General features: G+C 36.2%; 1 protein-coding gene and 1 long non-coding RNA gene across 3 annotated transcripts; one reads left to right on the top strand and one right to left on the bottom strand.

The window, feature by feature from the left end:
* Positions 1-1,870: 1,870 nt before the first annotated feature.
* Positions 1,871-5,380, bottom strand: LOC120337407 (uncharacterized). Its single transcript, XM_078114195.1, has 5 exons — positions 5,222-5,380; positions 4,100-4,282; positions 2,734-2,820; positions 2,381-2,524; positions 1,871-2,008 (listed from the first exon to the last, which is right to left on the bottom strand). Exons 1-5 carry the CDS (start codon positions 5,370-5,372, stop codon positions 1,911-1,913), a joined length of 663 nt encoding a protein of 220 aa, XP_077970321.1. The 5' UTR covers positions 5,373-5,380; the 3' UTR covers positions 1,871-1,910.
* A 14,748-nt stretch (positions 5,381-20,128) lies between these two features.
* LOC144425024 (uncharacterized) lies at positions 20,129-27,594 on the top strand. Of its 2 annotated transcripts, none has more exons than XR_013477191.1 (3): positions 20,129-20,215; positions 20,476-20,587; positions 27,189-27,594. It is a non-coding gene; the product is annotated as an uncharacterized LOC144425024 (long non-coding RNA). The 2 variants fall into 2 exon arrangements; XR_013477192.1 differs by having other exon boundaries at positions 20,144-20,365.
* Positions 27,595-27,869: the final 275 nt, after the last annotated feature.

Below are 27,869 nucleotides of genomic sequence, written 5' to 3'. Positions count from 1 at the left end.
TTATGTCCAATTTCTTTCCGATTTAACGAATTAGTTTTCGTAAATTGTGTTTTATTCAAATACAGCATTTGCATTCTGCTATCTTTAATTAACGACACAAAATTTTAATGTACAAAACAAAGTTTCAGCTATGTATTTCACGAAATCAGCTATGTATTTCACGATCAGAAATATCTAGCATACCTCTATCAAAAAATAGAAAATTCGATGCCAACTCAACGAAGATATAACTGTCTAATTTTGATTTGACATTTTCGTTGTTTGCCACCTAGAGAAATTAATCCCTTGTTGACTGTCGCTAGAGAATAAGCAAGGAGTATGTACACCAGGCGGACAGTAATGAATGAATGCACATGGGGTGGCAAATAATAGTTTGAATTTTCATCTTCTATATGAACGGTATTTTAGAAGAGTGAGTGTGCCTAACTTGGAATTAATCAGGCTGCTTCAAAAACATTCTGCATCGCCGGCCTGGATTTTCGAATTCTGCAATTTTGCGGAGTATAGCAGATGAACAAGCAAATGATAAACAGCTTGTCGTTAACTCCATGCAAACAAAGATTTTGTATATGGCGCTGGGTATATGCTTTAAGTGCGAAATTAACTTAAATAGTGGCGTTTATCAGTGAGCTTTAATTTTATTTTTGCTTTTCTTCCTCAAATCACACTTAGCTAAGAACTACAAAAAACAATTTATCAATTTTTGTAATGATTACCTTTGGTGCTCCCGAAGTATGTGCACCAAGATGGCGCACAACCTGAACATAGTGCGTGTACAGGCAGGGGTTCAGGCTGCGCGTCATCTTCTTACACTTACTTACGAAGCGCCTTAAATTTATCTATATGTGACCTCAGTTTTGACATCGGCCAATTAGTGTTGTTTTGGGTTTTATAAATAATTGGGCGACTTATGTGCTTGGTGTTAATAATATGTATTTATATTTGTTTGTACCAAGTATTTACTTGTACTAATGATTAACAGTGTGTCATTGATATTTCTGAAATTGGTGATTGTAATATTTCTAATTATTCATTCGGGTTGTTGTGATTCATAGTTCAGGTTGATGCTTCACGACTCTTGATGACACAGCGTCAGGTAAGTTTATATGTGCAATTTTATAAGTTATTTGTCATCATAATGTATCAGTCTGTATTTGTTTAACTGTCAGGTGTTGAGGTGCTAGTATGTAGGCTAGTGTAAGCCAAAAGATACGATCCTGCCTCATCCTCATTGAAATTTGTGTATTTATTAGTTTTCTGAGTATTTCAGAAAATCGTACTGACGTTCTGTTTGCAACACACCAGGAATGAAAACATCTAATGCAGATACAGCGATAGTATGCGTCTTTTTGGAAGTGCATTCTGGAGCCCCATTCGTCAAACTTATTAAAATGCCGGGTTTACGAACACGTAAACTTGTCTCTCAAAATGCAACAGCGAAATCTCGTTACGTGCGATTCACGAAAGATCTGGTAAACACTTGATCCGCGGTCACGTGCGTTCACGCACAATCGTCGTTAAACAAAACCGTTATCTGATCACTCAGCAGTATCACCGCCGCCTACCGTACGGAGAGGCCGAGCATATTTTGCGACGGCCTGTAGGCTTTCACTGCTTTACTTTTTGCATCCTGTGTTTTGAAATTTGGGTCAAAAAGCAGTCTTCTGTTCATGCATGAAATAAATGCTGAGTTACATATTGCGAACTACTTTTGTAACAGACATAAAATAGATGGATTGCCAAGAATTATTGTAATTCGATATTGGATGTTAGTACCGGTACCTATTGCTACTTTGAGTTAGTCTGTGTATAGGTTCATGGGCCCTAAGTCGTCAAAAGTATTGTTATCGGTCTATCTCTATCCGAACACCACATGTGGGCAGAGTCCGCGATCCACAATTGAGATTTGATCAAAGACCTGCATCGGCAGTTTTTATTCCACACAATGTAAATATAAAACTAAAACCAGACTCACGTTTTTGGAAGAAGTTCAATGATTTTCCTGAACCTAGATGAAAAATGACAAAATTTTATTTAATCTTGCATTATGGTAGAATTTGAAGGAACTGTTGATAATGAGGCAACTATTATCTGTTATGCACTCAATGAAACTGAGTAATAATTTTCACATAGCCTAAGCATAATAAACAGCTGGAACGGCACGTCTACGACTGGATGAATATCTGTGATAGTATCGTGGTAACTGATCTGGCCAAATTGAAAAGAGAGCACATTGGGACTCGCAAACTTGTTTCACTTTGAAGCAAACTTTATCCATGCTCCGAATCATTGGTTCGCAATCTTTCTACCCTGACGGACTGATAAGAAATTGATATAACTGAAACAGAAATAATAACAAATAATTAGGAGTCAAAATCACCTGAAATCTTCATTTCTTCCCGAAGAGTGACTGCCTGCCCGGCATCATCTGCTGCTGCCATTGACGGAACTGGGGTCTGCTGTGCCTGACCAATCCATCCCGATGTGGATGGTGCTAAGGAGTCGGCTGATGTCTCAGCTTTTCCTACAAAAATATGAACCAACATTCAATATTAATTAATACACTCTCTGAAATTGGAACCTCACCATTTCTGATTTGAACTTGTACATAATTATACTTATTTTTTAACACCAATCCCCCCATCGGTGTGTTTTATTACTTAAACCAATGATAACGGAATCCTATCTGAAATTAGTAGAATAAATTATACAAGATAAATGAATCCAACATACCGGATACAACGTATTGCACAAATATTTTTTCGGCATAAATGTTTTCTGTCTTCATTTCTCCAACAACAGCATCGATTATGCTGGTTTCTAGAAAAGTAAGTTTTATATTTAATCAATATCTACATTGAACTCATATCTTTAGTTATTCCACAAATAACCCATATGAGATCTTTTTCAAATAATGAGGCCGGAAAGGTTAGCTGTTATGTTGTCAACTACATTTGACAAACCATTTCCAGACAGCTGTGAATACGGCTCATACGGCTTATTTAGCCGTTATTATAAGAAAAAATAACTTGCAAACATGGTTTATCATGTTTCGATTAAACATATTATGATTCATCGCGAATTTTTTTTTACGTCGAAGACACATGAATGCCTTCGTATTCAAGCATGCTGGAGAAATAAATTACTAACTTAACTCAGTAGAAACGTTTATTCCAACCAAACCAAGACACCGAATCCACAGCCCCGATCGTTTCTATACTTTATTGATAATACATTTATATATAATACCAAAGAAATATAACGATTAAAAATTTATTTTCCGCCCAATTAAAAATTATACAAGAAAACTTCTACGTAGTATGATTACTTTGGGTTATTTTCCAGAAATGGAAAAAGTTCTGAGTCTCTTAATAAATATAGTTTAATTATGAAGGTACGATAGTTTAGACCAGTGTTTCCCAACCGAGGAGTTTTTTCCAGATAAAAAAACAACAACAGAAATTTAATGCAATTTTACTAATATTGTTTAATTTATATGATTATTGCAATACATATTTATTCAGAATTTTTCAAATATTCAAATCGTGCAAAATCCAAAGTGCAAGTTGCATTAGCTAAATATTCTTTAAAAATTTATCGAATGTGATAAACAGTTACTATTATTGTTTAATTGATACGATTATTACATTCCATATTTATTCACAAATTTTCAACTATCAATTCGTGCAAAATTCGAAGTGTTTTGGGTAATTTTCCAGAAATGGAAGAAGTTCTGAGTCACTTAATAAATATAGTTTAATTATGAAGGTACGATAGTTTATACCAGTGTTTCCCAACCGAGGAGTTTTTTCCAGACAAAAAAAAAAATTTAGCGCAACTTTACTACTAATATTGTTTAATTTATATGACTATTGCAATACATATTTATTCACAATTTTTCAAATATTCAAATCGTGCAAAATTCAAAATGCAAGTTGCATGAGCTAAATACCCTTTAAAAATTTATCGAATGTGGTAAACAGAGTTTTCATGAATAGGGAGGAAGTTATGGGCAAGAGAAAGAATAAATCAAAAAGATGGTATACCACTGGTCTGGAACCCTGTTCTGTAATGAGTAGAAATTTTCAAACAATCATACCAGTTATGTTGGTTTGTTGCAAAGTCTCTGCAGAGATATGAGCTTCTGCTGCAGAGAGAGTTGCCTCTACTGTTTGGACAGTTGCCTTCTGCGACACTATTTTTGTATGTTCAGAGATCACTGAAACATCTTTCGCACTTTCTATGCCCATATCTTGAACAGCGGCCCCGGTAATACTGGTTTCTGGAAATGAAAAAAAAAAGATTTCTCGAATAAAAGTTACAATCAGTTTTTGCAATCTGACCTTATTCGATTTTTTTTTATGCTATTGCGTATTCAAGCATGTTGGAGAAATAAACTACTGATTAATAACTAGAGCACGGTAGAAACGTTTATTCCAATCATATCATGACTACGAATCCACAGCGCTGATTGTTGCTATAATTTATGACTACTACATTTTATAATTAAAACACAAGAAACACGACGAATAAAATTTTATTTTTTGACTAATTCATATTCAAACGAGATAACAATCGGAGTGCGCCGACTTATCGATCTAGTGGCGTGTATCATTCGCTTTGACTCAATAGCGACACCACGTGTTCCATCACTAATTAAATAAAACTCTGTAATTATTCGACAAAATTTATCCAATATCAGTAGGCTTCCGGTCCGAGATATGATGAATGCACATGCAAAATTTGAAGCAGGGTCAACCTCGCTTTCGTGAGATATCGAGACAGACAAATACCTATAAACACACTTACCGATTGAAATCGATAAGTAACAAGAAAACTTGTACGGGATAAGATAACTTTGAGTGATTTTCCAGAAGTAAAAAAAGTTCTGAGTCACTCAATAGACCAGTGTTTCCCAACCGAGGTGTTATTTTTCAGAAAAAAAATGAAATTTAGTGCAATTTTACTGATATTGTTTAATTTATATGACTATTGCAATACATATTTATTCACAATTTTTCAAATATTCAAATCGTGCAAAATTCAAAATGCAAGTTGCATGAGCTAAATATCCGTTGAAAATTTATCGAGTGTGGTAAACAGAGTTTCCATGAATAGGGAGGAAGGTATGGGCAAGAGAAAAAATAAATCGAAAAGATGGCATATCACTGGTCTGGAACCCTTTTCTGTAAATTGAGTAGCAATTTTCAAACAATCATACCAGTTATGTTGGTTTGTTGCAAAGTCTCTGCTGAGATATGAGCTTCTGCTACTGAGAGAGCTGCCTCTACTGTTTGGACAGTTGCCTTTTGCGACGCTATTTCTGTATGTTCAGAGATCACCGAAACATCTTTCGCACTTTCTATGCTCATATCTTGAACAGCAGCCCCGGTGATGCTGGTTTCTAGAAACAAGTAGATTACATCAGCATTTCCCAACCAAGGAGGAGTTTTTCACATAGAAGAAAACAGAAATGTTACTTTTTATTTAAATTATCTGGTGCGATTTTACTAATATCATTTAGTTTTCTAGGATCATTGCAATATATAGTTATCCAAAGTTTTTCAACCAATCAAACCATACAAAGGGAAAGTTACATCAGCTAAATTTCCTTCAAAAATATGAATATCTCCAGGAATAGGGAGGAAGTAATAGACAAGATAAGGAATATATCAAAAAAGGTGGCGAATTACTGGTTTAAGACCCCTTTTCGTAAAAATAGAAATCTTCTAAAATCATACCAGTTATGTTGGTTTGTTGCAAAGTCTCTGCCGAGATATGAGCTTTTGCTGCAGAGAGAGTTGCCTCTACTGTTTGGACAGTTGCCTTCTGCGACGCTATTTCTGTATGTTCAGAGATCACCGAAACATCTTTCGCAGTTTCAATGCTCATATCTTGAACAGCGGCCCCGGTAATGCTGGTTTCTGGAAATAAAAATAACAGATTTTATTAAATGGCTCAGGACCATGATCCCGAATCCACATCCAAAGTCCTGAATTTTGCAATTAACTGATGCAAGTAGAATTTATTATTTGTATTTCCTTATAAGTTGGACCGAATAAGTTCCCGAAAAAATTCTCCTACCGATGTTGCATTGTTCCGCAGAAATGACGGCATCTCTAGCTGTTACAGTCGCTTGTTCTGCTATCACAGATGCTTCGTCTACATGTGCGATATCTGAACGTTCTGCTGTCACGAAGACTTCTGCAGCGGCATTCACGCTCAAGTCTTGCACAACGGAATCGGTTATGTTTGTCTCTGACACCGACACAGCTGGTTCGATCTCCTGTTCCATTTTTAAACCTATAATACATCAGATTTGGGGTTGCCAGATATATCATAATAAAAAGAAATAATGAAAGAAATGTTACACTGAGAATATTGAAAGACTATATCCATAAAACTGTGATAAGAGGGGTATTGGGAAGAAATCTTTTCTAACAAATGGAAATCAGCACAACACCGGTAGGGACAAGAATATAATAAGGATATAAATTTAATATTTATTCTGAAGAAAGTCGATAAGGCGACTGGATCATATTCTACCACGTGATTATGATGTGTTATCGGCCTCTCATATTATTGATATTTATACCCGACGTGGACCTTATCTGTTCCCATAACCGACATGGACTGTGACTACAGAGGCCGTGGTTTGCTGTATGATAAAGCTCTCTTTTGGATTTCTCTACTCGGGATAAATATTGAATTTCTATCCTACAGTTTTCAAGAATATTTCACAAAATAATGTTCAGTGAGTAAACAATTTCAGAATGTATTACTCACCGTCAATTGCAATGAAACTTCGACACTTCCTGACTTCATGTGTTTCAGAGGATTTACTTCAGGTAGAGTTTTATGTTTATTAAAATAACTGAGAATGACAAAGTGGAAGTTACAACAGATTTCACGACAGAGAAGTTTTCAGCATTGGACAACTGAATCACAAAGAATGAATAACATTAGTTAGGACAGAATACATACTGCAAGTGTTGGAGTTTGTACTCCTTTGTTTTATCAAATATCTCATGAGATTCGTGTCATCATAAATTCGTTAAATCTACCTTTGGTTTCTTTCAACAAAACATTCTTTATGAGCGTTAATATAGAACAGCATCGATATAGAATTTCAAATATTTCTGAAAAATATTTTTACAACATTATAGTCATAATCGATCAGCAAAACCCAAAGTATATTACTTTCATCAGTTGAAGCTTAAACCAACGAAAAATGACAAGAATTCAAGAACTAAAATATTAATTTGAATAATCTGTTTTCAAACCCTAAAATGTTCAATTTTATTGGGGGTGGTTCGAAACAAAGAATTAGTCAGGTGCTTGTGATAATATTGTGACATCACATTCCAATTCAAACCAGGCTATTCCGGTTACAGATCGACTTTGACAAATGTGCCGTCACAATGACCCTTGAAGTGTTGCAATTGAAAATATATTGGGAAACGAGTTTTCAATTTAGTTCTGGTATATGCGAGTAATTCCAATCTCCTATACCCGAATTCAATTAACTAGCTATGCATATGGCGTTACCATGCTCTGAAGATACAATAAAAACAAACGTAAAGCAATTACTTGTGATAACATTCAGTTCCAACATTGGTGGTGTGAATGGTAATTCCATTTCAAGGCGGCCATTTAATCATATACCATAAATAACCTTGCACAGAACGATTAAAAATATTTAGAGCAATAGATTTCACTGAACGATAAACCATTTTATGAATGAACGCCAAAGCAACTGATTCATTGACCCGAATAATTTCCGCTATTGGTGTCATGTTCCACAACATTATAGTAAACAGTTATATTACTCGACTATAGTTTTCCCACAGCTGCTTCTCTACTCTTGAGTGCTGCTGAATTATGTCATCGTTTCGCTATGTCTTGAATCTTAGGAAAGCGGCTTGTCTCTGGTATTTATGTGTAGATTTTTTATGTATTTTATAAACAACGATGTCCTAGACACCCATTCGAACAATCCTGACCGAACTCACAGATTTATTTTAAGATCAAAAAAGGAGCTCCAGAATCATGTGCACCAAGATGGCGCACAACCTGAACATATTATGTATTCCAGGTTAGGGTTTAGGTTGTGCGCCATTTTAGTGCACACACTTCGGGAAGGCGCAAAAAAATTTACCATGTCGTAATTCCTACTTCCGCACCAAGAAGCATAACTTAGGCTTTTAGTGAAGCATTGGCCTAGTGTTTGCAGTTAAAGGGTAATGATTGGTAAAGTTTCCAGGATTATAGCACAGTAATTTAGCACTTCTCGGGGATGAAAACAGTTGGTACCGTAACTTTTCCCAACTTATCAAGTCTATCTGGGATTCCAGCATGCCAGACTGATACATCAGACAAGATTTAATTAAAAAAATCATACGATGACCCAATACCTATCAAAAGTATGAGACGGTAAGTATGAATGAAGCAATAAAAACGATCAAAGCAAACTGATCTGCTGGTAAACTAAAGTATAAATTATACTTTTAACTCTGAGTCAGAATTACGAATGAAAAATCAGTATCAGTAACCAGCAGTAACGCCAGTGTATCTACATCTAATGCTGACAATAAAGTAAGATTTTTACTTCAGAATCTTCAAATAATTTCGATTTAAACTCTTTTTGCCCAATTTGTAGGTTGAGCTTCTGGCCACATACATTCTCACCAGAGCCTTCAATGACAAATCTATCTCAGCCCCGCCAGACTTGAATATTAAAACACTTTGCACTCACGAATATATAAATAAAACTAAATACCTAAATCAATGTATGCTTGAAATATTTTTTTCTATCAATCCGTACGTACGTTAACAACACCTTAAACTAGACTAGACTCATATTTTAAACCTCTGTTTTGTTTTACAATTTTTTTTGAACCTTGAACATCAGGCTTCAATTAAATAAATAAAACCAAATACGATATAAACCGTAAAATTACTAAAATACGATATGACTTTAGCCGCATAACTTCCGCTGCCGATATTGGGTATTACAGCATCATATATATAGTGACTGCATAACAATTGCCGTAAAATAGGATTCGCCCCGTGGATTTATATTAAAATTACGCGCTTGTTACAATATCTCGAAAAAAGTCGTGTCGATGCCGAGGTGAGTGTTGTTCATATAGGAATAAATCATAATTAATTAGGTTTTAAAAGTTAGATGGAACTCTTAATTAGAGACGTATCAACATCACTTTTCTGCCGATGCCGATCTGATACCAATGAAAACGCGTTGATATTTCAAAAATAATGACATTCCCATAATATGTAATTAACATCAAAGTATATACAATGGATAGCATGATAATCGTATTCACAGCTCTATGTTTTGGCATGGTTATATTAAATAAAGCAAATCGATTCAAAGCGCTAACACTTTGGGATACCAATATTAATCGGGCGATATTGAATATATCACCTCTCGCTTAGTATAAATAAATTCAGGTGAGATTGTGAGTAACAAAAACACGTCGAAACTCATCCCGGTTCAAAACTATCTCTTGAATAATATGCAAATACACAAAAAATAAATAAAGATTTTTACTCTAAAGTGGTTCCCAAATGGTGGGGCGGGCCTGACAAGAAGGGCGTAGATACTTTTTTGAGGGGGTGTGAAGCAAATTAAAAATATTAGTTATTACTTATCGATCTTAAGCTCGATAAGAATGTTGATAGGCATTTGTCTGTTTGTTTGTCTGATGCACGCGATATCTCACGAAAGCGAGGGTGAATCTTCTCCAAATTTTGCATGTACATTTATCATAGCGCCTAGATCACAAGCCTATTGATTTTGAATGGATTATGTCGTATAATCAGCGAGTTAATAATTGATTAGTGATGGGACACACGGTTGTCACTATAGAGTAAGACCACTGTTTGGGTGGATCCCTAACATTCGATCGATAAGTCTTCGGTTTCCAACCGATATTTTAGTATTTAATCTTGTCCGCCTTTTTCGATATTTACATTTCTATATTTTGGATATTTACGTTCCATCCACGTATTTTCAACTTTTTTTGAATAAAACATACTTTCATAAACATACAATCAAGCATCACTCTCTTGTTTATCATTATAGACAGGACTTTAATTATAAAATGAATCTTGAAGGGCGTCGAAGCAAATTTTATTATAATAATATCTTTGGGGAGGAAATAGAAACTTGATAAATTGGTATCGGTAAATTGCAAAAGCATAAAATACGAAAATATTGAAAACATAAATTGGAATCGAAGTCAAGTTGATGAAGAAGATGGCAACTGTAGTATGTAAATACCGCCGAAAACTCAGACAACGTAAACATCAACTTTTTAATATTATACTTAGGCTTACCATACGTCCCGCTTTAGACGGGACAGTCCCGCATTCCAACGTCTTGTCCCGGCTTCCCGCCCGGTCAACTAAATGTCCCGCTTTGGCGTTCAGCCAGTCAACATAGTACACGAACATTACCAATTGGCATATTCTCGATACCGTTGTTGCTGTGTAGCCTACTTACTGAAGGTGAATGCGTGTATTTTTATGTTTCGTTGTTTTACGCTAACATTGTTAGTCGATTGTTTTTACAATTTGTTGCGTACAAGCCCCGTACGCCAAAAGGGGTGCTTAACCTTAACGTAAATTTTTTTTCTATTTTCAAACTAAAACCGATAATTAGACAGACAGCTCATGAACTCTCGACGACAATATGGCCAATGAAGACAGCCGGGGTGGTTAAATGTAAGTTCCTACTGTAAACTCGCTAAATTAGTTAGACTTTCGTCTTTGGAGGCGTCCCGCTTTGATGTCACAAAAATATGGTAACCCTAATTAGACTTGGTGTATGATAATTTAATATTTTCATCAACACTGCATTGCCGCCTTGGTTAGAATAAATATGGCAAACGGATTTAAATCGCAAACACTCAGGGATGCCGAATCGTTCGATATTGATATGTATATATATATTGGCTAGAATATATAAATTCAGTTAAAATTATGATTAAAAAAACGTGGCAACCTGTTTCAAGGTTCAAAAAGAGTCATTTCATGAATAATATGCAAACGTACAACTCCATCTAATGCGGAAAACAGATTTAAAATTTTACTCTAGATAATTTACTCGTTTCGTGTTCTCACTCGCAAATATATAGTAAACTAAATAAATTGCTGTATGCTTGAAATAATTAGCCGCTAATACACACATAGATTGAACGTAAACTGCGCCGCGTTTCCTTTTGTTTCAGGTTGCGCTCAAACGCGTCGAAGCTTTAGATGGGAATATATGGGACAGGAAATTGAGTCAATCCGTGTATTGGATTACTGAGCTAGTCATAAAATGGGAATTCCTACAACACAATGTATTGCAGCAATAGCCTTTGAGTAATTTTTACGCGTCAAAACCAATGATCAAATTTTTCTGTGAAAATTTAATGCCAATGAATTCAAACACGAAACTTGAAGTAATTTAGAAATCTTTTGTACAACTCGTCGACCTTGAATTTGAATAGCAAGTTTCTTTAGAAATTTATGCGTCTAAACTCACCATTTCTGCAAGGACCCTAACAATGGTGTAAGATCAATAACGAAAAGAAACAATTTTTTCTACCTACGACTACTAGAAAGGCTATATTAAATGAAGATGCGGCCCGCGGCTTCACCTAGTTACTTGTAGCTGGCCCTCCTGTGTAATAAACGTTGCACGCCTATGGTGGCCCATCGTTGTCACGCGTAAAATTGAAAATAAAAATGAAAAATAAAATAAAAAACCGAAAATAAAAAAATAGTTGTGAAAAAACATAAAAATAATAAAAAAAAAATTAAAAAAAAAAATTAAAAATGAAAACGAAAAAAATAAATAAATAAAATTGAATAAAAAGAAAATAAAAAGGTTGACAACGCGTTTTAATTTTTAAAAAATTTGCTTCTGCTTGGGACCAACGCTGTCAGGTATAATCCTACGCGCACGAATGTGTTCCCTGGGTTTTCAACTCACTACTGATTTTCTTGAGCAATATTCAATATGAAAATGTTCTATAAATTCTCTATGCTACAAGTTCAACAAGAAGTAATATATTTATAATAATGATAAGAGAATATAGAATTGAATACGAAAATTCGGAAAATTTGTTTTTACGTGTAGAAGGTAATTTAATTGGAGAATGCTGCTTAACTACTAAGTGGTCTGAACACTCGCGTACGGTATGGGGCAGGCGCAGAGAGTGTTTCAGTAGTCTATATTCTACGAGACTATCCGTATCTCCCATTCTTTCATGAGTGATTGCATGGGTAACGGTACGGTCAGACGGTACCTTACGGTCATCGCACGAGTGTCCAGGCAACTGAGCAGTTAAGCAGCATTTTCCAATTCAATTACCTTCTACACGTAAAAACAAATTTTCGTATTCAATTCTATATTCTCTTATCATTATTATAAATATATTGCTTGTGGTTGAATTTGTAGCATGGAGAATTTATAGAACATTTTCGTTTTGAATTTATTGGATATTGCTCATGAAAATCAGTAGTGAGTTAGAAACCCAGGAAACACATTTGTGCGTGTAGGATCAAGCCTGACAACGTTGGTCCCGAGCAGCATCAAATTTTCTAAAAATAAAAACGCGTGACAACGATGGGCCACGAGGCGGACCATCGTTGTCAACCTTTTTATTTTTTTTTTTTCAATTATTTTTATGTTTTTTCACAACTATTTTTTTCTTTTCGCTTTTTCATTTTATTTTTTCCTTTTTTTTTAAATTTTACACGTGACAACGATGGGCCACCATACACGCCCCTGTATTAGGCCATGTCATTCTGTCAACGCGCTGTGGCCTGTGGAAGCTGCAAGTGGTTGAAATACCATTTCGGCATGTCTTCAGACGATGGCTACTCGCTGTATTAGCAGGAAACGAGTAAATCTAGTGAACAGGAGAGAATGAAATGATACAGACGGCACCCCTAAATACATTATATACTTAAGTAGCTTCTTCTGTTCAATGCTAAAATATATCACAATACTTGAGGCACAGGTACAGCGCATTGGCAGAGTGTCTTGTTTTAGGGAAGGACTTGCGCGACCCCAAATGAGGTTCGAGAGATAATAAATTGGGGTTGCAAATAGTTCATAGGTTCAGTGAGGTATCGACAAAGAAGGATGTGTGCAAAACAAATTTTTCTAGTTGATATAGTTTTGGAATTATTGCTGAATCCTTGTAAAACAATTTACACAGTAAAAAATTCTTGGGCAATAAACACTACTTAAAACTTAGTGAATGAACGTTGCTACAGCTGACACTGCTCTCAGCTGGAATAATTTCCGCTGTTGGTATGGAGTTTCGCAGTTTGAGGTAATGGATATAATATTCTACGTGTTGCCATGAGTGTTACATTCAATAGCTGATAACCAGGTAATATTCAGTCTAGATAAGATTCTGTCGAGATAAAATCTTCAACACACCTACTGTACTATTCATTCCAGCTGAATCTTTGCTGACAAGAGCTTTTTCGAATAGATATCTCTGGCTCAGATGCATGGACAGTGTATTTGTTAGTAGTATTTGTTAAAATACCAACGCACTACAATGAATATTGTGCACGTTTCTTTATTAGGAAACTTAAACTCAAATATGGAGTTGACAGCATGGGAATGTCTTGTGGTCTTTGTCAATATTCATACAGTTCTACAATTGTTGCTATCTCGATCTGATAAAAAAATAGTTTGCATCCGTTCATTTAGTCACCTGTACCTAATATTGTCTACAGTCATTATTTGGCATATAACTTGATGAATGTTCTGCTTCTGTTCCTTATTTTTGTAACCAAAGTATGAATAATTTTGTATTGGAAAATAGGGCAGCTGACAACTGAACAGTATGTAAATAAAACTTGGAATGCCCAACTTCAAGGTAAAAGGAATGAGGCTTGATCGAAAACAATTGGGGACTAGTCGAACTAACTTTACGCTTTAATTCTAACATTTACAAATTATGGTTCCATCACATTTGAACCCACGACAATTGCACCTGCATACTTTTGCATCTATGGAAATTTTTTTGTTCTACGGATATTTGAACCCACTAAACTAACTAACCCTAACTCATGGGTTTTAAAACCCGCATATAGATTGAACCTGCGGATATACACATAGGTTCAAATGTACGTGGTTCAAATGTACATTTGATATTGATGAGTCGTACATAGGGTTGCCAACTTTGTGCATTCCGGGACACCTTAATGTATAAAATTGAAAAATTGATGCAACAAATGCCTGTGAAATACGAAAGACATATCAAAAGCAACATTGTGCGCTTAGAGTCGAAAAGAGTGATGGCCGTGCAGCGTTACTTTCACACATTCAAGCCTCTAAATAATTTTATCATAACCAAAAAACTTGTAAAATGTTGAATGTTTGAGGCATAAGTACAAACTAATCAATCTAGTCCTGTGGCTCTCAAGCTTTTTAAGCCGCGCCCCCTTTTTAGAATTTATCAAGTCTAGCGCCCCACCTCAAAAACAACTAGCCTAGCAATAAGCTACAAATATCAAATAGTGAGGCGAAAGTATGATTTATACAACAAGAGAGCTACGCCCAAATATTTAGACACGTCTGTTCGCAGTACAGTACGGTTTACCGTACCGTCGATCAGCGTAAGGAAAAAATCGTAGCAAAGTACCGTAAGGACTTCGTTACGAACCATCAACGTTCGATGACACGTGATCAAAAAGAAGAGGAGTGTCGGCTATGCGTCCGCAGAATGTTCGGTGACGTCATAGCAAACAAAAAAAATCTCATAAATAAAAGTAATAGCCCTCTGGAGAAAAATTTCATCTTTAACCAGTAAAAATTTCGAAGCAATCGGTCCAGTAATGAAAGAGAGAAGCGTTTTTTTAGATTTTCCACTAGATGTCCAAAAAGTGTCAAAAAACAACAACAACAAGATCAACATAATATTGAAACGATCGTTATGTCCACTACGTGTCCAACAAGTTGAAAATGCATGATCGGAACGTAAATAGATTTAAATGACAAAATAAGAAATGTTAATATCCAAAATAAGGCGGGCAAGATCAAATTTAACAAATATTTTTATTTTTAATTAAATTCACGCCCGCTCAAAAATGGCCTACGCCTTCCTTGTGGGCCGGGTCTCACCGTCTGGGGACCACAGATCTAATCCTATGTTCACCTCCACTTATCTACAGAACCGTTTTAAAACTACCTGCGTTTTTTCAATTGTTGTACCAAGTTGAATGATCCTCTCAAATTAAGGTGACAAAAATATGTACATTGTACAGTAATTTTATCATCCATTTAGCAATTGTTCAACTTATTTGATTGTTATCTCACTAGGAAGACACTCACTTCTATTTAAATGACCCATACAGATGTTCGCGTGAAGAATTACATCCCTTTGCAGTTTCAAACAAAGCCAACAAGTTTACATAGCCTCAGAGTTGGATCAATTGTAATTTGTAATTGATGTAATTAATTACAGTTTTTCATGTAACTGTAATGTAATTGTAATTTGCTAAAATTTTGGCTCAATTACACTTTCGATTACACCAGGGGTCACCAATCTACGGCGTCCTTTCATTTGGCCCGCAATAACACGAAAAAGGGCGAAATATTTTTCCAAGGGGCGTTTTCCGAGAATCGCCTTACTTTTTCATTTCGTAACTTTAGCCAATCAACAAAATGCGAAAAAGTGACGTAACAATCTGTTTCGCATCCGTTAGGATTTTCAGTCGTGGTTGTAAACAATACCTCATTTTGCGATTTCGAATGCTATTCGTCAGTTTTCAGTTGTGTTTCGGAATTTAATTTTGAATCAAAAAAGTGAATCATCATATTGCCCTCTTAGGAGTTGTAGTTTAATTAATAGTAGTAATCAAAAATTTGTTCAGAAATAGCTTTTATAAAATAGGCTAAATCCATGGGAACAATAGCTGTCTGGTTTTATTTTGTAAATTCTTGCTACGCGAAACTCGGTTTTTTTAGGGTAGCCCAACGTCAAGAGCAAGGACCGCTTCTCTCTATGTAACGTGTCCATAAATTTGAGCATTGCTCTATTGTAATTTTAAATTTAATTGTAATTTGGTATTTTTTGCACGGAGTAATTGTAATATTTAAAGACGTAATTGCAATTGTTATTATTATGTCTTATTACACCAGATGTCAATTCCAGGACGTCCCGGCCATTCCGGGACGATTGATACCCCTAGTCCTACATGCAAAAATATTGCGACACATATTGCTACGTTTAGAGAATAGATCGGTTTTCTCAACCTGCAGTACAAGTGGTACGCGGCATCCTTTCAAGTGGTGCGCGAGCAGCATTGAATTATTAACAACAATTAACATTTAAGGGGGCTAAAATATGTAGTGCTAGGCTAGCCCATTCTCTTTATCTTTCATACTGCATGTATTTGCTGAACGGGTATAAAGCACTACCATTCCATGTCATTAGAGATCGCCCTCGCTACTTCCCACCTAAAACAAAACGAGGCGGGTTTTACGGATTAAATACACAATGCATCTGCATTGAGAAAGCGGGAACGAAGAGAGCGTTCAGCGGGGGTGGCCCACACGGGTCGAGATATCCTAATGGTACCTTGGTACATCATACGAATGTTACTATTGTCACCTTGTGTATGTGTTGATTGGTCGACATAATCTTAAGTTTTAAAGCTAATTAATCTGGAGACTAGGGTAAGCCGTTTGCGATCAAAGTGTATTCGTTCGAGTTTTGCGATAATTGAACGATAGCGATGATTATAGCCCCACAGCTTTGACGGCAAATGACCCAAGTTCTCTTGCGATCTTGCAGCCGAAGGTCTAAAAATGGATGTAGAGCCATACTGTATTATAAAATACTTCCATAGCGCACTTCATATGGCATTGTCGCTGGTATACAGCGAGACTAAAAACACTAAAGTGGTACGCAGCCAGTAAAAGGTTAAGAACCAATGGAATAACATAGCACAACGTATACATCAACACTCAAACGAGAATATCGGTTGGAAACCGAAGACTTATCGATCGATAGTTAGGGGATCCCCCAAAACAGAAACTGCAGTTTCGATTCATCCGCTCTTGTAACTTGCGCACTGCGCATCGCACACACACACTCGGCGGGTTTCAAAATTCTCTCGCTTTACAAAAATCTAGATCACTATATCAATAATAGATTGATAACTCGCTAATTATACGACATAATTCGCCCAAAATCAATAGGCTTCTGGTTCGAGATAAGATGAATGCACATGCAAAATCTGGAGCAGATTCAATCTCGCTTTCGTGAGATATCGCGTGCATCTAACAGACAGACACACAGACAGACATACATACAGACAAATACCTATCAACATACTTACCGATCTTAAGATCGATAAGTAATAAGCCTATTATACATATGTGTGTTCCCTATGTCTGACAAAATGAGCGCTATTCTCCTAAGAAGCGACAAAATGTAGCACATTCAGTATACCAAAGTTTGGTATAATTTTTTGAAGTATACTTAGTGTATATATATAATACGGCATTTTTATGAATTCTTAGAATTTGAGATAGTTTTAGTATTTACACCCACGAAATGCCACCAATTTTTTGATTTTAGTATTATTGAAAGTGACAACAAAATTGAAGCGCTAAATATCTGGGATGACACCTCCGTCAATCTTTTAAAACGGAGATATATCAGGTCTTGACCTCTGCCAGAGTTTACAAACTTTCGGGCGATTCATATCGTAATTAAAAGTGAGATTGGATGCATCTCAAATAATACGCGATAACACAATCAGTCAAAACGTCCATATATATCCACCTCATGCTGAAAATATATTTGGTTTTTTTACTTTGCATAGTTCTGGTTTAAACTCTCTTCACTCATTTTGTTGGTTAAGCTTTTGACAATATACATTATTACCAAAGCCTCTGTTAACAAATCTATCATAGCCTGCCTGACGTAGATATTCAAACACTCACAAATGTATAAAAAACTAAATTATTTTATGCTACTGCATTACTTACTGTATGCTAAACTACTGATCGATATACATACAGAACTTTAACGTAAACTGCGCCGCGTTTCCTTATGTTTCAGGTTTCGCTCAAACGCGTCGAAGCTATAGATGGGAATGTATGGGACAGGAAATTGAGTCAATCCATGTATTAGATTACTGAGCTAGTTATAAAATAAGAATTCAAACAACACAGTGTATTGCTTGGTCATTTATTGAAATCGAAATTCTATAAAAGAGTTGGGTTTCGAAAAATGATTTACTTAAATTCAAACAACACAATGTACTGCTGGACTAGAAAAGAGTTGGGTTTCGAAAAATGATTGACTTAAATGGTGTTTCAGAGTTATTGTTCGATCAACCTTTTGAATTAAGATTTCATTTCCAAATTGTCTAGTCGTGTTTAGAGGAATTTTCAAATGAGTCTATTTTACTGGTTTTAGCGATTTCGACATCAGAGGCGACCAAAATGTTTGATAATCTCTCAGTATTCGAAGTCCTAACCATGCCTTTAAAATAATCCGCCTGCGCCTCAAAAAATACGAACCGAATTTGCAAATATTTATTTCATTTTTAAAACACCGACAGATCCTACCAGTCGTGATGATCACGGGTAAGGTTTTGGGTATTAGTACTCTATCATTACTGGAATGGCGATTCGCAGGTTGGTGGATGTGTAAAAAACATCCAGATTGTGCCACGCAAATATCAAAACAGACACAGTCTTCCAAACACAAGATTGAATACAAGAAATAGTAATTCTGTCGTTTACTTTAATTAAAAAAGATTTCGAGTTTTCAATCAAAATCCAATATCGTAGAAGGAAAGCAACCACTATTTCATATCATTGTTTAAAAGTGGGAACCCCGCATTTCGAGTTAAGGGAATTAATTTATCATAAAAATTCAGAAATCTATTCAAAATAGTAAGCAAACATTTTGAGGCAACACTTCAAACTTTCAGAATTATAATGACCTGAATTGTCTCAGTATCTGTTAGCCCTCCAGTCGTCGCCCATAACTTTACTTCAAGTCAGAGCTGAGCCCGCGATACACTGCCCAGTTGTTTCTTTAACAATCAATTGACCAGTTTGGAATCCTGTAAACACGCCAGTCGTGCGTTTTATTGCGAGGGTTTTCGGTTGAATTTGCAGCCGAGCAAATCAATAAAACCTTATGCAAACAGACCACCATTAATAAGAAGGCGTAAATGTTGCGTATAGTCCGTTCACATTTAGAACCTTTAAATATACTGAATTATTCAGGTATTCACATTTGTAATCAGTTCAAATCAACCAAACATATCAATTGTTATTGCAGGTAATTAGCCTATATCAAAAATATTATTTGAATTTTTAAAATGTCTCAGCAGGTTATCTCATAAATTTTTATTTCCCAGCTCTTCAGTCATAATCGGATCGTTAGCAGTTTTTCGAATGCTAGGCTCTACAAAAACAAACCAGTTCGAGCGACAAGTAATACACCTTCGCGATCTACACTCCAACTCTTTTGCAAAAATGTAGAAAAACTGAATCGGGTTGCCATATTCGTGAAATTGGTATAATAAAAACTTTTATATTAATCCACTGCCTGTACTCTGACGGTTAACATCTAATGACAATGCCCTTTGTTATATCGGGTGTCGAGAATGAACGAACCAATTATATTGTTATGTCATAACCTCGTCGCAGCGTTGTTGCTAAGGCTACATACATAGTCTACCATAGTATAGTAGTTCATTGTTGGATTGAATTAAAGCCGGCATTATTACAGTATAACTGAAATGTCAGTATGTTTTTGCGACATTCATTTTGTGGCTTGCCGGGTCAGCAAAAAACGTGGTTGGTGGTTAGCCTTTCCTGGCCTACACGATGATGGGTTGACGGTGAACGTAGATTTTAGACCCTATTTTTTAAACAGACATGCTATCAAGTACCCTCACTATGTTTCAGTTTGCGCAGTGACGCCGATTGATAAAAATGCCCCCCAATCAGATAGTGGAATGATTTATTATATGCGATCGAAATCAAGCAGCCATCCTCGTTGACTCCGGCGACCACAATTACCCATAATTCCATCGGTACACGTGTTCCGTCTCTTCGGTTGCGACCGTGCCGGCAGACGTCCATTTCAGTCTGTTTCATGTTTCGTATCTACAACTTTCGTGTGGCATTTGTATGGGACATGTTCGGGTAATTAAGCTATTATACTATACTTGTATTTTCTGTTACTTTGATTTGTTCTGTTTTTCTGACATAGCTTAATCGTCCTTGTTTTCTATCCTGGGAGCTGGAAGGCGAAAAAGAATATTCGATATGATCACTTTGCTCGTAACATGTCAGGTAATTAGGCGGATTAATTTATGCTTTTTATTTTAAAATGTATTGATGTTATTTTTGAGTTATGATGTCAAATTCCAGTTCAACATATCCGCTCATATTTTTCATCCTAGGAGCTTGAAGCTGACAAGAGATAGCCTACTGGTGATGCAGATTCGGAGCAAAAAGAATTATAGAAACACGACTTCCTCCAGATGCAGAGAGGAGAGTGACAAATGAGATAAGGTAAACATTTCATTATTAGAATGAGATTTAGTGTTTAGTATTATTTTATTTCAATATATTCAAGCTTAAATGTTAACATCCGAACACGTTTGTCTCACGCGCACAATGGCAACGATGCCTTTCGGGTCGTTAATTACCTGGTATGATGCTGTGTACCGGTTTTAGATATTTGACTTACGGTAGATGACTCGTATTAGTGCTCAAATGGAAAGGGGACAACTCGCTTTTAACCTTTTTTGATCTAACCATTGGTTGTAAAATACCTCACGGTGAGGCCACAAGTAGATAACACCATTTAAGATAAGGACCATTTAAGTCGCTGCGTTTAACTATTGAGCATAATCATTGCATGAATAAATCAATGCAGAATTATTCTCTATTATTTTGATTTGTTCTGTTTTCTGTTTACATGACATAACTTAGTCATCTTTGTATTCTATCTTGGCACCTGGAAGCGAAAAAAAGATACTCGCTCTGACCACTTTGCTCGTGGCGTGTAAGATAATTAGAACTATTTTTTTTATCCTTATTTTAAAATGTCTTCGTGTTATTGTTGAGTTATGATGTCAAATTCCAACACAACATCTCTGTTTTGACGCTTACCACACACTCGTACATTTTGCAAAAGTGCAAAAGTTTTTGCGCTATGATATTGAAACATCTGTATAAACCTCCCCAAAGGATTATTTGTCTTAATTTCTACATCAAATACTGACCATTTTATCTTTTTGGCGAACCTGGAAGAAGTTTGGGTTAAATGCAAAATAATATTTCTCTCTTGTTGACAACGTTGGTTTGTTAAGTCGCTTTTTGAATAAGAATATTTGTCGCGCACTTTGTGATGGTCGCTTGTGTACGACCAGTCATAGCTGCAACCCTAACAACAGGAAATTCAGTTATTACTTAAACTATTTGCCAGCTCCACTGACGCAGTAATAAGTTGCGTTTAAGTAGACACTAATAGACATCTTTATACACAGCAGCATTAGAACAGCGGACTAGTGTTCGTAGCTTTTTCAATTGACGAATGATTAGAAGTTTGCCAAATTCATGTAGTGATATAAGACTAGCAAGTATCTCTTGAAGGATTTGATGACTAAAAAGGCATTATGCTATTATGTATTGAAACGAATTTTGATTCTCATGTCTTAAAATTCTAACATAGGGAATAGTGATGCGCTATAGCGGTTTCGGTTTATCGTTCAGTTTTTGATCCTAGCTATGGTTTCTAAGCATTTTCCTGGCATATCCATTTTGTCGTAAGTTTGGACTAGCAAGCATTTCTTGAAGGATTTATGGCTGAAGAACATTAGGCTATATGACTCTTTCTACAATGTTGGTTCCTTCTCTGATTTAATTCCAAGTATTTTTTTTGGTGAGGAGTATGATTCTGTGTTTACGTTGAGTTAAACAATGTAACGTTTTCTAATTTTCTGATATGTTATAGATAATTTTCTGGTTCAAACATTTGAAATTAATATTGTATAATATCATGCTTGAAATTTGCACTTAGCTACCAAAGTCGGGCAAACAAATTCTTAAGATTGTTGTTTTACGTCTTCGTTAACATTATCAACATTAAAGCATGCTCCAGTTAATTCTCCTTGTTTTTCACTTCCACTTCGACATTGTCTGCTGCACTGATGCATTTCTTCCCTGATAACCGTCAACATATACCGTCCTCAATCCGCTAGTATTTGTTGGTATTTTGATTGCTTACCTGCAAAGAATAATGACGAAATCTTTGATTTTTGAAAAACTTAGGTGTACAGAGAGAGGAAGGTTAGGTATTGTACAATGCTGTATCTTTCTGTTCGATCATTATTATATGCTATGAAAACAACATAAATGGATTCATATGAGTAAATATTTCGTTTGCAATAAAATAATATTCGTGAGTAAAAATTTTCTAGTTGCAATGAGAGAAAACAGGTGAGATACTGAGAAACTTGAATCTTACTATAGATAGAAGGCTTCTGCGATACGAGAGTGATATCTTAGTCCTTTTGTCAAATTTCGTCCAATTAATAAAAATTTGAAGCCAACTAGTCCTATAAACCTCTCTTAATAACGGTCTCAGGTTAACAGTAGGTTACTACTACGCAGTAGGGATCGTGAGCGCTGAGGTTAGTTCGGTACAGAGTTGTTCCTTTATTCAACTTTGATACCAAATCAATAAGCCAAATATATCATTTGTAACTTAATAAACTTCTATGAATCATTAATAACTGGCATTGTGCGTTGAACATGCGGCCCATTGGCTCGTTTCATTGAAATATATGCGAATAGCAGTCGACGCAACAGCATCCGCAGAATCATTTTCTCTTCTGGCTTCTGGTGCTTGTCATTTACGAGTCATCTTATCCGACCTCTACATTGCGGAGATTACCAAAGTTGATTCGTTGATAACGCACCACTGCTCCTGCAAGCCACTGCCCCGCCGTGAGGGTCGGGCTCTATTGGTGAGCCTATTCACTAGGTCTTGATGAGCGATCAGTAGCTGTGAAGCGGAATTAAACCAACAGTTGTTGAAAACGTTCTGCAAGGAGGATGTTTTTATGTTTTGTTTTTGGTAGCATTGATCTGTTATGGTACTAGCGGCATGTACTGAACGATAATCTGCTGTGGAAGAATAGTTGAATATACTATAAGGAACTCGGTACCTTATTACCTCGGTAGGTTTGCATCGCATTGTCTATTTGAAATGTCTTTACATTCTGTAGGCAATTACCGCGTCCTGGAGGTGTGCTTTTCCTTGTTTTTAAAACTTATTAAGACGCCGATGTTGGTGGAAATGAGAGGCCATTCAGCTTTCATTTTGTAGACATCCGAGGATCCCTCCCCTGAGAAAAGTGAAAATTGATTTCATCAAATTCTGCGCATGTTTCTTTTTATCAAATTATCTTCAAGTGACCGGTTACTTTCTGGGGAGCACACACTTGAGCTGGCCGCTTCAATTTCGGGGCTCGTTTTGTTACTAATGATTTTGAAATAATCAACATCAGAATTAAACGATGTTCTGGAAGATTAAGAAGAATAGGGACCGGGGGAGCTGCTGCAGGCAGAATGGATGAATCGCGTGTTGAGAATTGGCGATTCGTGGAAACATGTTGGATCAACCAAAACGTGTTGGGTTGGCCTGTTCCGAGCATGTTTTTTCAACCTATTACAACAGTCTATGTTTGTTTCAACCATAGGAATTTGCCTTCCACCCATAAATTTGCCGAGAGAGCAATGCTCAAATCGTTAGAAGTACAGTTAGACCTGAGGGCATAGAGTTGCTGTAAAACTCAGTGAATAATGAATACAGATTTTACATTAAAATCGAATCTAGTTATCAATGGATAATAAAAAATAATAATACACGTTTTTGTAAGCCTGGAGGGCTGATTTCAAATTCAGATATACACATTCTTGCTCACTACTTGTGTCGGGGCGTTCTACTAGCAAAATATTTTGCCTTGCTATTGAAAATACTTAGTTTTAAAATTTGCCCGATTTTCTGTGATAAATCCTGTGTTAATCCAGGTCCTGATCCGGTTTGGCAGATCCAATGACGGTAGTGTAGTTGTTTTATTAGGCCGTGTTCGTTTTTCCACACAATACGGGTCGGAATATCTTCCAGAATCTCCCTACTCGCTGTGGATGATATTAACATCTAAATGAAATGCATAAATATGAGCATCAATTAACTGATATACATTTAAATTTTTTGTACAGAATTATGTACAGGTGTCAAAGTCGAAAGTTTGTTCGTGGCACATTCGGGTGAAATTGTTGGTGCCCAAAGCATAAATCAGAGAATCTGTTTCAAAATGACACTCTTCTAAAAGCTCCTTTGTCCATGCGAAATCCGGCCATCTGATATGTCGAGTTTACATTCCTTGGATGCTCTGACAACCTAAACATTTGGACTAAAAGTAATTAATACTTTTGCAATCATGTTTATTTGGCCTAATTTTCTATAGGTTTTATAGATATTCTATTTTCTATATTTCAATGTGCGACACGAAACTTTTCATACATGAATTATTAACGCTTGATAGTGTATATATTTAATTACGCTGCATAAAAACACCTAAAATTCTCAAAGTAATTCCATTGACATACCTGGGGATTTACTAAATTTTGTTCCATTTCTGTCAGTAACTAGGACAGCATGGTTATTATGAGAGATCGTACATCGAATAAATGTTCATTTTCATGGCTTGCTTTCCACACGGAAGCCTGCCTTCTATTTCTTGTCCATAACGGTAATATATCCCAAAACGTATTTACTGAAGGCCCATCTTCAAGTGGATCTTCTGGCAGTCACCAACATCGTTGAACGTTTTCGCACTGTTTTCTGTATCTTGGACCATCAACAGGCATTCGAGCTTGATCGGGTAAGATGCTTGTTTTCGCCTGGAGATTGTCATAAGCCCTCTTATACGTCCTTGCAGACCTCAACTGTCCTTCGATTTCTTCAATAGTTTTTTTTAGCGGTTAGTGTGTATGCTCTTCCCTTTCGCTTCGAATTGTCATGTTGGAGATCAACGTGAATTGTAGTGATAAAAGGATAGTGTTGTTATATCTTCACCGTCATCGTGTTTCCAGCAATAAGCATGCATTACTTTGAGATAATCTGATCAAACTGAAAGTGCATTTCTGTGAACTGACATTTCATGAGACGGTATTGCTTTGAAATAATCTGATCCTGCTGAATGTTCATTTCTGTAAACTGACAATTAATGAGACGCCATTGCTTTGAAATAATCTGATTCAGCTGAATGTACATTTCTATGGCCTGACATTTCATTCGAGCTGCTGATATTGTAAGTTTGATATGGTGTTTCAAAGAAAGATCCTTTTATTCGGAATTCTGTTAATTTCACGATTGAGGGTTCATTCCGTGATAGACTCACCATCTCAGCGCAGGTGTATCTGTTCTTTGAACCTAAACATAAGTTCGTCACTGTCGAGATTGAGGCGGATTGCCTGGTCGAGAACACTGAAGCACCACGAATCTTGTTGGGGGCTTAAAGGTGATACAACATAATTCCATATGAAATATTTTCAGTTTATGACCGGGACTTCCACATCCGGATGCTTAACGCCTGTAGGTGTTATGGAGGAAATCGACGGAGTTTGTTCCTCTTCCTGCGTTCATTGTTATCGAAGATTTTCGATCGTAGTTTTTGAACTCCGAATCTCTGCATCCCGAATGTGGTGAGCAAATTTGTCAAGACGGATGTATTCTAGTGCAAGCAGATGATCTCCCTTATAGTTCGAACCTTACCTTCCCCGATTACGTACGTACTGGGACGTGATGTTGGTGAAACGATGTTGCATCTATAATCATTTCTTGCGCATCTGAGGCGGATTTTGTGGTGAATCGACAGCTGCAGTCAGGGGTAGGCCGTAGGCTAGGGAATAGTAGTAAATTAGACAGCATTTTTTACAGTAAAGTTCGGCAAACTTGAAATTAGCCCAAACATCTAATTTGAAAAAGTATTTCGGCATAATATATTAATTACCCTGATCGTAACAAGCGCGACAGTGATAAACGACAACTTAGATTACCCTTAGGCAATATCAGTTTAAAATTCCAGTTTTAATTGTTCGCGGACAACGATTTTAATAATATTATTTGGCTCATGACGTCCATATAAATTACTTACAAGAAATAATAGATTTAATTCTTTTAGAATCTCTTATTAACGTACCCATGTCAAATTATCCCGGAGAGCATAGTTTACCGTTCACAAAATGTATATAAGCATATAAAAAATCTACTTTGACAACCAATGATGTTTTAACATTGTTTGATCCAACTGAACTGAACTACAATAAACAATATACAGCTACAACCGTGGTAGTATTATTGTATTGTATCCTACAAGGGCACAGAAATAAGCCCGTAGATTCTCTAAAGAACCATTGGTGTTCAAACCACATCCCCTCGCAGAGGGTTCAATGGATTTTGTATTTGCTACCGCAGAGTTGGAAATACTACCAAGAGATTGCCCAACTCTCACTTCTAGGAGGCTCAGGTAAACACGTGGTCACCCCATTACAGGGGAACCTTAAGAGGCACCGGGAAGAAGACTGAAGAGTCGCTGTTTCAGAAAACCTGGATTCAGTGAAATTTTATAAAAGTGCTGGGCCAAAATGGGGTAGGGGTGGTTACCGCAGATGTTGTTTTAAACCTATCCGGTATTGGCTTGGAGTTTATTTGTATACCCCTAATACCGTAATAACTCGGCTTAAAAAACAGAATGTTATGATATACGGTATCAAAGGCCTTCTTTAGATGTAGAAAAGTTTTTTTTTTTTTATCAAAACTGAGATTGTATCCGAAATGGCATGCGATGTTGAATTGTTCTGAAAAGATTAATACCGGTACGTAGATTTATCGATTCGTAAACCGTAAACAAATAATTGAAGGAATACATACAATAAATAGACACTGTATTTTGGTAAAGACTGGAGAAAGCGATAAGACCATACGTTCAAAAAATGAATTGAAATTTATTTATGAATAAGTCTTTTGTGAATCAAGCTCTCAACGCTGAATGAATTGATATAGGTCTATAATTTGACACATTCTTTTTATTGCCAGATTTGAACATTGGGATTGCGCGAGCAACTTTGAGAGATGATGGAAAAAGGCCAATAAGATGGAGCAACTTAAAAAATTCTGTTAAACAAGGTGCAATGATGAGATCAACGACTAATTTAAGTAAACGTGCTGGAATGTTAACGAGACCTACTGTCTTCCTGTCTTTCAAAATTTGATATTTCTATCATCAGTTCCTAAGTAGTGTACAAACTCAGACTGGCTTACTACAAAATCAGACTGGCTTACACAATTGCGGAGGAAAGACTAACTTGCATCATTTTCTAACAGTCCATTTCACTTGAAAATCTTGAAAGTTTTTTGCATCTTTTATTCATTGTTACAAGCGGTCACGAAGCTCATCCCACATGTTTTTACAAAACTATTGCCTCGCCATAGGATAATTTTGTAGTAGTTTTAAATTACACTGTATAGAGAAGTTCGTCTTACATGTTTCACAATATTATGGCTCTTCCAGGATAAGTTTGCCCATGACTTTTCAAATTACACTCTATAGCAAATCTCTTGCCAGATATTTCATAATATTAGGAATATTCATTCCAGTATAAATTTGTTTACACATTTTCAAATTACATGCTATAGAGCAGTGGTCGGCAACCACCGGGCCGCGGCCCATTGCCGGTCCGCGGATAGGTTACTGCCGGTCCGCAGAGAGGTGACACA

The sequence above is a fragment of the Styela clava genome, chromosome 7, assembly GCF_964204865.1.
Source record: "Styela clava chromosome 7, kaStyClav1.hap1.2, whole genome shotgun sequence".
NCBI lineage: Eukaryota > Metazoa > Chordata > Ascidiacea > Stolidobranchia > Styelidae > Styela > Styela clava.
Note: the sequence above shows the minus strand (reverse complement) of the source record. Positions and strands in the feature narration are given on the sequence as shown.